This window comes from Schistocerca nitens, chromosome 5 (assembly GCF_023898315.1).
Source record: "Schistocerca nitens isolate TAMUIC-IGC-003100 chromosome 5, iqSchNite1.1, whole genome shotgun sequence".
NCBI classification, from domain to species: Eukaryota; Metazoa; Arthropoda; class Insecta; order Orthoptera; family Acrididae; genus Schistocerca; species Schistocerca nitens.
The window spans coordinates 221797222-221813107 of NC_064618.1; the positions used below are offsets into that span (position 1 = coordinate 221797222).

Consider the following 15886-nt stretch of genomic DNA (forward strand, 5'->3'; position numbering starts at 1 on the left):
GGTTGGTCTAGTGCAGTGCTTCCCAACCTTCCTTACACCGTTACACCTGAGCGCAATTAGACATTAGCTGGTACCCTCACGATCCTGCCATCTGTTGCCCCCCCCCCCCTTTCCCCCACATTATCACCAATATTAGCACCCAACTAAACTGTTGAATGAAACACTTTTCTTGGACCAAATTTACTTTTAGAATGATTAAAGATGAATGAAATTTAGTTTGTGTGTGTGTGTGTATGTATGTATGTGTGTGTGTGTGTGTGTGTGTCTCAGAATGAATAACGCAGGAGTTCGTGGTACATCGCAATTGTTACCCACAGCTCCTTCTCAGATGAGAAAGCTATCCACAGTGAGAGTAGACATTTGTTACAAATACTTCCCCTGCGTTATTCCTCTGCACTGCGGCACTTGCTGCACACTCAAACCCCATTTAAAAACAAAAAAGTTAAAATGTGCGCACTATATGTTCGTAAAGCACATTATTGCTGCCCTCCTTACTTCTGAATTGGCAAAAATTGGAATACTTCAGGCTGTTAATGCTTTGTGTCTAATCACAGCCACTGATTGTAATAGTAATAATAATACTGTGTACAGCACTATAGAAGCTCATGTGTAGGTACTACTGTCTCTTGTTGTCAATTAATTCAATTATCTTTTTCGAAGTGAGTAATGAAGCAATTACGGATTACTGCAGGTACTGTCTCAGCTTTTAGAAGACTTTTCTTGAGATATAAGCAGTTGTTACGTTTATGTCTCACTTTTTCATCAGCGATGTACAGGACAAAGCACAACATACGTCTGTGTGTAGTGGGTGTGAGGAACCTGTAATCTCCACCACATTAATGCTACTAATTGAGGAAAAGTAATTATTGATAACTTATATAATCAATATTATAGTCTTACCAATTTGAGACAATTGCGAGTCGTGACCAATAGAATCGAATCATTTACACACATCAAAAAAAGTTTTGCTTCGCCTCGGTTCCGAGAGTTCCGGAACCTGTAGAGAAAATTGTAATATAGATCAATATAAAAATCATTTCGGCCCTTTTTATTGCTCATGAAAACCACACATTGCATGTTGTACCACCATACAGCGAGACCTTCAGAGGTGGTGGTCCAGATTGCTGTACACACCGGTACCTCTCATGCCCAGTAGCACGACCTCTTGCATTAATGCATGCCTGAATTCGTCGTGGCATACTATCCAGAAGGTCATCACGGCACTGTTGGTCCAGATTGTCCCATCCTCAACGGCTATTCGGCATAGATCCCTCAGAGTGGTTGGTCGGTCACGTCGTCCATAAACAGCCCTTTTCAACCTATCTCAGGCATGTTCGATAGGGTTCATGTCAGGAGAACATGCTGGCCACTCTAGTTTAGCGATGTCGTTATCCTGAACGAAGTCATCCACAAAATGTGCACGATGGAGGCGTGAATTGTTGTCCATGAAGACGAATGCGTCGCCAATATGCTGCCGATATGGTTTCACTATCGGTCGCAGGATGACATTCACGTATCGTACAGCCGTCTCGGCGCCTTCCACGACCACCAGCGACGTACGTCGGCCCCACATAACGCCACCCCGAAACAGCCCCACTCGCTGGACTCTAAGGCTTCAGCCTGACCGGGTTGCTTCAAACACGTCTACGAGTATTGTCTGATTGAAGGCATATACGATACTCATCAGTGAAGAGAACGTGATGCCACTTTTGAGCGGTCCATTCGGCATGTTGTTGGGCCCATCTGTACCGCGCTGCATGGTGTCGGGTTTGTAAAGATGGACCTCGCCATGGACGACGGAAGTGAAGTTGCGCAACATGCAGCCCATTGCGCACAGTTTGAATCGTAACACTAAGACCTGTGACAGCACGAAAAGCATTAGTCAACATGGTGGCGTTTCTGTCAGGGTTCCTCCGAGCCATAATTCGTAGGTAGCGGTCATCCACTGCAGTAGTAGCCCTTGTTTCTGTCTCTCTGTATCTCCTCCATATCCGAACAACATCGCTTTGGTTCACTCCGAGACGCCTGGACACTTCCCTTGTTGAGATCTCTTCCTGCCACAAAGTAACAATGCGGACGCGATCTAACCGCGGTACTGACTAACTAGGCATCGTTGAACTACGACAACACGAGCCGTATACCTCCTTCCTGGTGGAATGAGAGGAACTGATCGGCACTCGGAGCCTCTCCGTCCAATAGGCTCTGGCCATGCATGGTGTCTACCTCTTTGGGCGGGTTTAGTGACATCTGTGAACAGTCAAAGGGACTGTGTCTGTGATACAATATCCACAGTCAACGTCTATCTTCAGGAGTTCTGGGAACCGGGCTGATGAAAACTTTTTTTGATGTGTTTACTGTCATGCCGTCTTGGTTAAAGTATACCTTGCGTGGCTATTCGAAGCCGCCACCGAGTGTGTTGCACCGCCGTCCACAGGGGTGAAAAGCGGCTGCTGAGATGTGTATGGACGAAAAGGCGTGTAACTGTTGAGCAACCGACCATCCAGATGAGTCAAGGGACTACCAAAAGTGTCTCCTCAACGACCTTTTAGCAAACGTTGCTGCGTTTGGGCATTCACAGCACGGGCTTCATTTATGAAATCATGCTGACTGCTGTTCACCGGCGACGAGGGCTGGAATTTGCACGCCAATACCGGAGCTGGACGGCCATCGAGTGGCGACAGATGGCTTTTTCAGAATTGTGCTGTGTGCTCCATCGCACAGATGGCCGTTGGCGTGTACGGCATGAAACGTCTCGAAGCAAACATACCCTGCAACCAGGAGGGGGCGCTATGGTCTGGGAAATGTTTCCTTGGCATTCCCTGAGTGACCTCGTCATTCTGGAAGGCACAGTTGATCTACAAATAAATGCTTCTATCGTTAGGGACCATGTCCATCCCTACGCGAAGTTTGTTTTTCCTCGACACGATGGCATCTTCCAGCAGAACAATGCAACGAGTCACTAAACTCTCAGTGTATGTACGTGGTTCGAAGAGCACCAGGATGACTCATCCGGCCCCCAAACCCCCTCCTCCCACCCCACCCCCCGGCTTTAAACCCAGTCCAGAATATGTGTTGCTAGCTCGATCGGAGTGTTGGCGCCAATGATCCTCGACTGAGACAAGCGCAGCCCCTCACGTCCCTTGATTCAGTATGGCTCCACATCCCTGGCGGTAGCTTACAGGACAATAAACGTGACCTTCCAGGAGACAGAAGTGGGCAGTTAGATTGGCGACACTTACGTGGCAGAGTCCCACGGGGGCGGCGGGGGCGTTTCGGCCCAGCGCGGCCACGTCTTCATGAGCTCGTAGAAGGCTCTGCCCGGGCTCTCGTTGGGTGTGCACTGGCAGTTGCCCATGACGCGGCAGTCTGGGGTGAGGTGCCCCTCGCGCACGCCGAGCTCCACCAGCTGGTGGAAGGCGGCCACGGCCTCCGGGGTGGGCACGTGCTGCATGAAGCAGCCGATGAAGGCAACGCCCAGGCTGCGCGAGTTGTAGCCGTACGTGTGCGCACCCACCAGGCCCCAGCCGCGGCCCTCGTATATGTAACCGTCCATGCCCACCAGGTAGTTGTAGCCGATGTCCCACCACTCGTTACCCTCCACGTGCATCAGCTGGATGCGCCGGCACAGCATCATGTTCGTCATCATCTTCGTGGATGCCTCCGTGGCCGTGTGATCTGAAAGTGAACAACAAACGCAGTCACTCAGTGAGATACAGCGCAAAGTCTGATTAGCACAGTGTGTCTGCCGAGAACTTCTCTATCTTTGATTCTACACTACTGGCCATTAAAATTGCTACACCAAAAGAAAATGCAGATGATAAACGGGTATTCATTGGACAAATATATTTTACTAGAACTCTCATGTGATTACATTTACACGCAGTTTGGGTGCACAGATCCTGAGAAATCAGTACCCAGAACAACCACCTCTGGCTGTAATAACGGCCTTGATACGCCTTGGCATCGAGTCAAACAGAGCTTGTATGGCGTGTACAGGTGCAACTGCCGATGCAGTTTCAACACGGTACCACACTTCATCAAGAGTAGTGCCTGGCGTATTGCGACGAGCCAGTTGCTCGGCCACCACTGACCAGAAGCTTTCAATTGGTGATACATCTGGAGAATGTGCTGGCCAGGGCAGCAGTCGAACTTTTTCTGTATCCAGAAAGGCCCGTACAGGACGTGCAACATCGGTCGTGCATTATCCTGCTGAAATGCAGGATTTCGCAGGGATCGAATGAAGGGTACAGCCACGGGTCGTAAAGCATCTGAAATGTAACGTCCACTGTTCAAATTGCCGTCAATGCGAACAAGAGCTGACCGAGACGTGTAACCTGTGGTACCCTATACCATCACGCCGGCTGATACGCCAGTATGACGATGATGAATACACGCTTCCAATGTGCGTTCACCGTGATGTCGCCAAACACGGATGCGACCATCATGATGCTGTAAACAGAACCTGGATTAGCCGGCCGGAGTGGCCGAGCCGTTCTAGGCGCTACAGTCTGGAACCGCGCGACCGCAACGGTCGCAGGTTCGAATCCTGCCTCGGGCATGGATATGTGTGATGTCCTTAGGTTAGTTAGGTTTAAGTAGTTCTAAGTTCTAGGGGACTGATGACCTCGGAAGTTAAGTCTCATAGTGCTCAGAGCCATTTGAACCATTTTTGAGAACCTGGATTCATCCGAAAAATGACGTTTTGCCATTCGTGCACCCAGGTTCGTCGTTGAGTACACCATCGCAGGCGCTCCTATCTGTGATGCAGCGCCAATGGTAACCGCAGCCATGGTCTCCGAGGTGATAGTCCATGCTGCTGCAAACGTCGTCGAACTGTTCGTGCAGATGGTTATTGTCTTTCAAACGTCCCCATCTGTTGACTCAGGGATCGAGATGTGGCTGCAGGATCCGTTACAGCCATGCGGATAAGATGCCTGTCATCTCGACTGCTAGTGAGACGAGGCTGTTGGGATCCAGCACGGCGTTCAGTATTACCCTCCTCAACCCACCGATTCCATATTCTGCTAACAGTCATTGGATCTCACCAACGTGAGCAGCAATGTCGCGATACTATAAATTGCAATCGCGATAGGCTACAATCCGACCTTTATCAACGTCGCAAACGTGATGGTACGCATTTGTCTTCCTTACACGACGCATCACAACAATGTTTCACCAGGCAACGCCGGTCAACTGCTGTTTGTGTATGAGAAATCGGTTGGAAACTTTTCTCATGTCAGCACGTTGTAGGTGTCGTCACCGGCGCCAACCTTGTGTGAATGCTCTGAAAAACTAATCATTTGCATATCACGGCATCTTCTTCCTGTCGGTTAAATTTCGCGTCTGTAGCACGTCATCTTCGTGGTGTAGTAAATCTTCGTGGTGTAGTAAATCTTCGTGGTGTAGTAAATTCACTCATAGTTTTCTAAGGCAGACATATTTCAGTATATTGTATCTCATTCACGAAGTAATGACAGCATCACCAGGAGTAAAAGCGCTAATATCAAAGCAATCTGGATTCAATAGGCGGATCGCAACGGGTAGATGTGTGACGTTTGTGTTTTGTCATCACATGTCACTGAATGTTTCGCTCACAGACATAAACACATGGGTCAAAAAATTAAGCCCAGGAGGTATCACATTAATACCGTGTAACAGCGCCTCTTGTTTCGATTTGGTGAGGAATTCCGTCCAGAGGTATCTTCAGGCATTCAGTACGCAACGGAATCCATTCATTGAAGATTAAATCCCGTAGAGCTACCAAATTCCAAGGGGTTCTCTAAATACTGCCGATATTGGGTCTACGAAAAGAGTACAACTGAATTCCTTCCTTATCGTTACCCGCTCCTCTTTAGAACTCGTGCTCAGCCTCTAAAAATGTTGTCGCCTCCTGGACGTTAGACAAAACCTCTGCCGCGCGGGGTAGCCGCGCGGTCTGAGGCGTCTTGCCACGGCCGGGGCGGCTGCCCCCGTCGGAGGTTCGAGTCCTCCCTCGGGCATGGGTGTGTGTGTTGTCCTTAGCGTAAGGTAATTTAAGTTAGGTTAAGTAGTGTGTAGGCTTAGGGACCGATGACCTCAGCAGTTTTGTGACTTAAGAATTCACACACATTTGAACATTTTTTGAACAAAACCTCTTAGCCTTTGAATGCTAGAGTTTAACGGCACTGTTATCTTGTTAATTTGTCAAGGCCCACTATTATCTCGTCCTCTTTGGAAGCCCTTCCAGTCCCACAATAAAAAGTATGTAGTTCCATCAAAAAAGCCAGTTCCGTAATTCGGCAGCTATAAACGTTAAAAGTTGCTTCGTTCGTCAGAAAATTCACCACATTCTCCGCTGCAGCTTACACAAAGGCGCATCTCGATACATTTATTGGTTATGGATATAATTAGGGTAAATTGTTTTAGCAGGATCGCCCATCATATAAGGTGAGCCGGCTAACTTTTTCACTATAAATTACTTCTTACTGTTTTCATCTAGAAGGACAGTACGAAGAACACATGGAACAAACGGAAGTGCGTTCTCGCAACTTCATTAATAACCGAGAAACGAGCATCAGCTTCATTTTTTTAAACATCACTCTGCTATTTTTGCCGCAAGAATAGTAGAAGTCGATGAGACAAATGACATAACTTTCTCGTAGTTGTAACAAATAATCATTGAGTAAAAGTACACTGGATACTGGGATCTTAGTTTTTTGCTCACCCTGCGGAAGTTTACTCCACTATCCAAGCAAACTTGCGGCGCCGCGTTAAGTCGCAATTTCACGCTTTCGCGCTAGATTTTACAAAGGTTTAAGCATTTTTTGTGCCAAAGAAAATGCTCTTTCGGTGGAAAGAGCCGTCTTTGATGTGACGCAGTTTGTCTTGTCTCCACGTGAGAATGAAGAGGGTGTGCTGAAAAGCAATGCTCCCGGATGATTTATGTGAAAACCATTAAAACTTTTGAAATACAACAAAATTTATTAACGTTCTACATCCTTACTCTTCATGTCTGCAGATTTATTTCTGGTGAGGAACATATTTGTCCCAATGAGAGACAAGTTCGCTGAGGCCGTCACTGTAGAATGTTTGGCCTTATTAACGGTGCTACAATCTTACGACTGGTTGCACCGCTTCATCACTAACAAAGTGGATTCCTCGAAGGTGTTCTTAAAGTTTTGGAAACAGATGAAAATAGTATGGGGCCAAGTTGGGACTGTGTGGAGGACCACCGTCTCATCGAGATCTGCTATTCTGTCGGTAAAAAATTGTTCCATTTCGAAAGACAAAGTTGTTAATGAAGTTGCGAGACTTATCGCTGTTTGTTTCATGAGCCCCTGGTCACTGTTCTTGTACGTGAAAACAGATTATGTATGCCTTCAACGAAGTCATTCTTTTTTTTTCCTTTATTGAGTTTCGATTCCCCCCCCCCAAGGGGGCGGGCTGGCAGCAGCTTAGTACGCTGCTCTTCAGCCTACAGAATTTGTTTTAAAAATATTAAGATAATAAATAATAAAAGCACGCGACAAAATAGGTGACTGAAATGGTAAAATGGTGGAAAATTGTGGAACTTCAAATATAAAACAAAGGGTTGGTGATGCTAATAAAATACGCAGGAAGGAGACAGGAAAACTAAACGACAGACAAGTAAAAAGCACGGCGACAGTCTGGTTTCTGTTCGCAAAGATATAAAAATCACGCCCAGCGACAGCATGATTTCTGTTCGCAACACTTCGGAAAGACGTATAGCACTGAACACTCACTTGAACACTGCACTAAAAAGTTGGCACAAATATGACACACCACAGCCGAGGGCAGACGGGGGGAACCTGGACAGATGATGGGAAAAAAAAGGGGGAACGGAGAGGAAAAACGAAGTGGAGGGAGGGGGATACAAGTAATTTGATGTGAAACAGTTAAGCACTTCACTCTGTACATAGCACTGGACGCATCTTCCTGGAAGAAAGGTAATTACTTTCATAAGAAAATTTCTAACTGTGGCAGATATGTGTGAGTGTGTGTGTGTGTGTGTGTGTGTGTGTGTGTGTGTGTGTGTGGAATAGGGAAAGAACTTGGCTAGCGACTTTTCATTGATGGTCCCTAGTCCCGAGAAACTCGATATCGAAATTCAAGGTTACGTCCACAGTCACACAACAACAGTTGCCAGACGCCGTCGCCAGAGATCGCCCGATGACGTCAGATGTATGCTTGGTCGCAGTACGTCCGATCCGCTTCGTCAGTTTTTCGCGGGGTCATGGAGGTTAGGTTGGGTTAGGTTAGGTTGGGTTAGATTAGGTTAGAATCTATTCTATTTATGAAGAGGTTAGGTTTTAAGCCAGGGTGGGATGGATACTGCGACGTCTCTGTTATCGGAGTGCTGAATTGCGGTTTTTGCTATTAGAAAGACGCCGAAGGCATGTGAATGAGCTATACTCTCTCCAAAAGTACGTGACGGCCACTGTCCATTCCGTCCTCAGTTATCGGAATAACCAGACAAGTCTCACGAATATATGAGATGAAGGGAGAAACGTTGCGTTACTACTGAAGATGTTCGTGGTGACATTTGAACGCAAGATTACAAACGCCCACTCTAGAGACAGCTTTTGGAATCACATGAAAAAATGCGCACTGCAAACCGCCATAAGCATTTTTCGGCATTTTCAACTATTTTTGTTGTTGTGAGACACGAGGTTGTGTTTTGTGCTGCGTTTATAAATATTCTACATGTTTATATACTATACAATACATTATATTTATTTCGAGGATGTTATTAACTCTTCAGTTAGACTTTTATGGTGATTCAAATTCTGTATATTTTTGAAAACAGTTAAATAAAGTGTGACAATTAAGTCTTCGATGGCTTACATTAAGAAGACTGGCAGGTTGTAACGCCGGAAATGCATATCCTCCTATTTCCATCTATTGTACTATAATATTTTTTTTCCTTATTTTGTTACCTGAAGATATGGCGTTTCTGTTTCTTTGTATATTGTAATTGTTTTACTATTTGTATATACATGCATTTATGTCGATGCATAATTGGTTTGTTTTGTAGCCGGCCGCGGTGGTCTAGCGGTTCTAGGCGCTCAGTCCGGAACCGCGCGACTGCTACGGTCGCAGGTTCGAATCCTGCCTCGGGCATGGATGTGTGTGATGTCCTTAGGTTAGTTAGGTTTAAGTAGTTCTAAGTTCTAGGGGACTGATGACCTCAGATGTTAAGTCCCACAGTGCTCAGAGCCATTTGTTTTGTAAATACTATTTGTATTTTTACGCTGGGTCTTGCCTAGGGAAAACTATGCTATCGAACGAATACATCGATAGGTTGTGTGGAGAACCAAAGTGTTTAGGATCTTTGGTAGTGTGAACTCTGCCGCGAAGAGCGCGAGCAGAGCAGAGTCTGGCTGGAGGAGGGCAGTGGAGCAGGTGTGTTGTGTGACGCTCCCGCGAGTTGCCGCGCTTTCGGGGTTTGCCAGCATATAATTTCGTTCGACTTGCTATGTTACTTTCTGACAAGGTGTCGCGGACGGGAAGCGTTAGCTGGCACGCATCAAGACCCCGTTTCGGCTGGAGACCGTGTCGAGAAGAAGACGCGCCAACATACAGCTTCTGCAACAGCGACGGCCGACAATGAGTGACTGTCGCCACCTCCTCGATCGACGACTTCAAACCTTCAATCAACCAACAAGGAAGACTGGTAGCACGTAAAGTTTTAGAACTGTATGGCAGACCTCAGCTTTTCAAACTGTTAAATTTTCTCACTAAATTACAGCAACGTAGCATGAACCTTTGTTGCTCATTGTCCCAATTGCATTACCAAACAGGGTCCCTTCCTTTTCCGGAATGAACCCGAGTGTCGTTGAAATTCAAACGCCAGCATTAAAGTAATATCATTCGATTTCACTGCTTTAATTTCAAAGTTCAGCTAAGGTATTCATAGCTGGCTACAATATTTAGATTACACAAGCACAAATTAAGAGTGCGAGTTTTGTTATCGTATTTTAGCTTACCTCTGACTGCAGCTCAGCTTGGTACGTACTAAATTTTACTATTGTTAATTGTTCATAATCATTTAATTCAATCTTATTTCTAAATTGAGTAGATTCAAGTAGCTTTTGAAATGATTGTTGAGGTAGCCCAAGACTAACCGTATTTTACTGAATTTCGATGTGCTTCAGAAACAAAGCTCACTATTAATTTCAGTCACTAAATTAACTTTCAATTTTCCGGTTTTATTAATTCTTTTGCTAAATTGAGTCAGAATGTAGCGAAATTTATTACTTCTGACAAACTTTCAGTTTTTACACTACACGTGTCAACCTTCAGTTGCCACGCTTCTAGTGCTAATTATATGTGTAATAACCTTTCTTTTTCAGTTACTATACTAATTGTCCATAGGACTGGCGACCGTAATTTCCCCCAAATCTCAAATATCTAATTACCGCTAGTTAATTGTTAACGTAACGGCCGCACATTTACTTTCTTTATTAAATTTACCCCTTTTCAAAATTAATTTCCACCAGTTTCATTTGCATTTTTCCTTTCATTTAGATGTAACCCTTTCCTCCCTCTTTACCGACAGATTAACTTCGGTGACGATTGCTTTTTCCAAATTTCCATTAGGTGCACGCGGTTTAATTTTTCACTGTCATTAAGGTCGATAAGTGAAGAGGAGGTTACAAGGTGTGCAATCGAAATATCGTGAAGTTTTATGACGACCAGTTGCTATCTCGAAATCTCTTCGAACAAAAAAATATTAAATTTCACAGTTAAGCCTCCTTTCGACAGCCGTGCACCATCTTTTACCTTGAAACAACCAAGCGGGTGGCGCCATGATTAGCACATTGGACTCGCATTCTGGAGGATGACGGTTCAAATCCGCGTCCGCCCCATCCTGATTTAGGTTTTCCGTGATTTCCCTAAATCACTTCAGGCAAATGCCGATGACCTCGTTGTTTGGTCCCTTCCCCCCACCCCCCCACCCCAAATAAACCAACCAACCAACCAACCAACCTTGAAACGGAAAAAGGTTATGTACCATAGAATACGAGGTATTAGCAAAATAAGTGATTTTCCTTAAAGTATTAACAATCCTATTTGTCACGAAAACGGAAATTTGTTTTAGTTACCAATAGCTTCAATTTCAACATTTTTGTAACTGGTTTTTAATAATACATCTTCTTAATTAAATTTCCTCTCTGGTTATTGGTGTGTAATACAATAATAATGTAGTACATAGACGACTTAATACAGTTCTGACAAGATTTGCTCGATTACAACGCTTTTAAAACTCAATAGAATATTTCTTCCTAGACTCAGGACCACACTGTACCTAGGAATATGTTTTCACATTTGGCAGAACCTTACTACCTTTCCGGAGTACATTGAAGTGACAAAAGTCATGGGATATCTCCTGATATTATGTCGGACCTTCGTTTGCTGGGCGTAGTGCAGCAAGGCGACGTGGCATGGACTCAACAATTCGATGGAAGTCCCCTGCTGAAATATTGAACCAAGCTGTCTCTCTAGCCGCCTGTAATTACGAAACTACTGTCGGTTCAAAAATGGCTCTGAGCACTATTGGACTTAACATCTGAGGTCATCAGTCCCCTAGAACTAGAACCTAACTAACCTAAGGACATCACACACATCCATGCCCTAGGCAGGATTCGGAGCTGCGACCGTAGCGGTCGAGCGGTTCCAGACTGAAGCGCCTAGAACCGCTCGGCCACACCGGCCGGCAAAGTTACTGTCGGTGCAGGATTTTGTACACGAAATGACCTCTCGATTATTTACCACAAATGTTCGATTGAATTCATATCGGGTGATCTGGGTGGCCAAATCATTAGTTCTAATTGTCCAGAATGTTCTTCAAACCAGTCGCGAATAATTGTGGCCATGTGACAAGGCGCATAGTCGTCCATAAAAATTTCATAGTTGTTTGGGAACATGTAGCCCATGAATGACTGCAAATGGTCTCCAAGTAGCCGAACATAATCATATTCAGTGAATGACTCAGTCCTTTCCATTTAAACACTGCCCAGACTACTATGGAGCCGCTATCAGCTCGCACAGTGCCTTGTTGAGAGGTTGGATCCATGGCTTCGTGGCGTTTGCACCATACTCGAACCCTACTATCAGCTCTTACCAACTGAAATCGGGATTCATCTGACCAGCCACGGTTTTCCAATCGTCTAGGGTCCAACGGATATGGTAACGAGCCCAGAAGAGGTGCCGCAGGCAATGTCATGCTGTTAGCAAAGGCACCCGCGAGAGTCGTCTGCTGCCATAGTCCATTAACGCCAAATTTCGCCGCGTTTTCCTAAAGGGTACGTTGCCCACCTGGTTAGCCGTGCGGTCTAATGCACTGCTTTCCGGGCGAGAAGGCGTGCTGGACCCCGGTACGAATCGGCCCGGCGGATTAGTGTCGAGGCCCGGTGTGCAGGTCAGTCTGTGGATGCTTTTGAGGCGGTTTTCCATCTGCCTCGGCGAATGCGGGCTGGTTCTCCTTATTCCGCCTCTGTTACTCTATGTCGGCGATTGCTGCGCGAACACTTTCTCCACGTACGCGTACACCATAATTACTCTATCATGCAAACATTGGGATTGCACTCGACTGGTGTAATACGTTCCCGGGGGAGTCCACTGGGGGCCGAACCGCACAATAACCCTGGGTTCGGTGTGGGGCGGCGGAGGGGTGAAATGGACTGCGCTAGTCGTCGTGGGGTTGTGGTCCACTGCGGCTGCGGCGGGGACGAAACCTCTCCGTCGTTTTTAGGTCCCCAGTTCCATACAATACAAAGAGCACTTTCGTCGTACGTCCCACATTGATTTCTGTGGTTATTTCTGATAATGTTTCTTGTATATTACCAATGACAGCTCTATACAACAGCCGTCGTTAAGTGAAGACCGTCGGCTACTGCATAATCCGTGCTAAGAGATAAAGCCTGCAATTTGGCACTCTCGGCACACTTTTGACACTGTGGATCTCAAATTATTGAATTCTCTAATGATTTTCGAAGTGGAATGTGCCATGCGTCTAACTCCAACTATCATTCCGTGTTCAAAGTCGGTTAACTCCCGTCGTGCGGCCATAATCACTCCGGAAACCTTTTCACATGAATCACGTGAGTTCAAATTACAGCTCCGCCATTGCACTGCCCTTTTATATCTTCTTGCGCGACACTCCCGCCATCTGTATGTATGCATGTCGCTATCCCATGACTTTAGTTACTTCACTGTAAGTTTTACAATTTCAGAAAAAGACTGCAGCACGCAAAAAATGAATGCTATCACTTTTTATTCCATTTTAAAGAGACAAAATAACAAACTTCTGTTACAGGGATGGCTGGCCAGAGGCGAAAGTTTCTAAAGTGTTACAAGGTACAACACTTCGCCCTACAAGACGAGAACAAAAAATTAAATGGTGAAATATTTATTACATGTAAAAGAATGAATTTAATAAAGGTTTCTTTGTGTAAAACAAAATTGATTTTCTAGATTTTTAAAAGTAAATTAAAAAAAGATTGAAGAGCAGGACATTTATTATAGAAACTGATTTTCCAAAAGCAGCGCTGCCCTTTCGATAAAAGATGGGCCTGCACTGGGAAAAATGTCTGTTTTTGGAGGGGAGAAAGATATGTGATAGGATAGGATGGTGTGGGTGTAGGTATGGGTAATATCGATGCAGAAAGTGTTGGAGTGGAAGTTGGCAAGAGAGGGAAAAGTAGCAATTTGGGATGTGAGAAGGGGAAAAGAAATAGGGAAAGATGGGGGAGAACGGAAAAAGGGTTAGTGAAAGTTGGTGACGGGAGACGAAAATGGGCAGTCCTTGCGAGGTGCGATGTGTGGGGTGAAACTATAGTTGATTGTATGAGCAAATATCGTGGCAGATTTCACTTTGTGAGAGACGGACATTGTTGAAATTTCGTTGCGATGTGGAATGTGTGTATGTGTAGGGTTAGTGGAACGTATCGATATAAGCGTGATCGTGTGCCAGAGTTGGTATTGAGAGAGGAGACAGCAGGATTATAGGAGTACAGTCAGATTTTTATATGCTCAACGGGAATGAGGAGAATGAGAATCTGATGAGATGGCAAAGGATCCATGTGGGGAAAGGGAAACGAATACGCGAAACGAGGCGAGTGCATGACGTTCAAATATGAGGAGGGACTGATAGAAATTAGGTGGAGCAGATATCCACGCAGCATTTGCACAGGAGTGGATAAGTTCGATCTAGGTTTCGTATGTGTCGAGAATAGTGGATTTTGACTAGTTAGAAGTTCTCGTCTATTGTGAGCCTTCTGTTTGACACTTAGCGGACAGGACTCCCGTGTTAGTCACCGGTCGAGTGTTAGTCCCACACATAAATGGTGATATAGAAGTCACAATGGCGAAAAGTGCGGCTAGTTCGTCGTATAATTATTGCTCGAGTTGTGGAAGGGTTTATGTTGAGGACCCATCTATTAGACCACTAGAACTGACTACCAGTAAAAATAACAACAAACAAAAAGGGAAAATTATACCGAGGGAGTAAGGAACGTTTTGGAACAGTGACTGGTAATAAAGAGCCTAACATGTGAAGTGAAGAGACAAAGTGAGTCCAGACAAACAAATGACCGGCAGCTTTTCAGTGTTTCAGTTCCGGCTGCCAGACTTGTGAGCGCGCCGCTGAGTCAAGTCAGCGCTGTTCTCTCTTACAGAACAAAGAAGCTTAAGTGCAGAGGAACCTTATCTGCAGAAGATAAGGCTCGCTTACGCCGCGACACCAGCTCTTGCGGTGACCATTCAGCGTCAACTTGAACCTTTGATACTGAGATTCGATACTGCAGTGCCTGTGCTGTTCAGAAGTACGGAGCAATGTTCCTTCGAACGTGCATGAGTGTAAGAGGGCAGGTTGCTGACACACGATTGACAACATATTGAAGTCTGGGTCTCGGCGCAGGTGGTGCCCAGAGAGGCTAATGGTAAGGCGACCGCTGGCGACAATTTGGACATCTGGGATCGAGTACCAGTGCGCCACTAATTTTCATTGTTGTCATTCCATTATAGGGCTAATTTAGTCTCTATATTAGTAACGGTGAATACATTTCATGTATTCGATACCACGGGTCGGCTTTGAGCCCTGAAATAGTGCTATGGTAGGTGACGTCATAGTTAACGAGTTTACGCTCCTAATCAAAGTTACACTACTGGCCATTAAAATTACTACACCAAGAAGAAATACAGATGATAAACGGGTATTAATTGGACAAATATATTATACTAGAACTGACATGTGATTACATTTTCACGCAATTTGGGTGCAAAGATCCTGAGAAATTAGTACCCAGAACAACCACCTCTGGCCGTAATAACGGCCTTGATACGCCTGGGCATTGAGTCAAACAGAGCTTGGATGGCGTGTACAGGTACAGCTGTCCATGCAGCTTCAACACGATACCACAGTTCAACAACAGTAGTGACTGGCGTATTGTGACGAGCCAGTTGCTCGGCCACCATTGACCAGACGTTTTCAATTGGTGAGAGATCTGGAGAATGTGCTGGCCAGGACAGCAGTCGAACATTTTCTGTATCCAGAAAGGCCCGTACAGGACCTGCAACATGCGGTCGTGCATTATCCTGCTGAAATGTAGGGTTTCGCAGGGATCGAATGAAGGGTAGAGCCACGGGTCGTAACACATCTGAAATGTAACGTCCACTGTTCAAAGTGCCCTCAGTGCGAACAAGAGGTGACCGAGACTTGTAACCAATGGCACCCCATACCATCACGCTGGGTGATACGCCAGTATGGCGATGACGAATACACCCTTCCAATGTGCGCTCACCGCGATGTCGCCATACACGGATGAGACCATCATGATGCTGTAAACAGAACATGAATTCAACCTAAAAAATGACGTTTTGCCAT

The 15886-nt window shown here is 45.5% G+C and overlaps 1 protein-coding gene across 2 annotated transcripts in view; it reads right to left on the reverse strand.

The window, feature by feature from the left end:
* LOC126259976 (uncharacterized) overlaps positions 1-15886 on the reverse strand; it is a 177711-nt gene that overhangs the window by 43980 nt on the left and 117845 nt on the right. For both annotated transcript variants that reach the window (XM_049957102.1, XM_049957101.1), the window contains one exon: positions 3240-3675. In XM_049957102.1, the coding sequence (XP_049813059.1) occupies positions 3240-3675 (436 nt within the window). The remainder of the gene's footprint in view (positions 1-3239; positions 3676-15886) is intronic.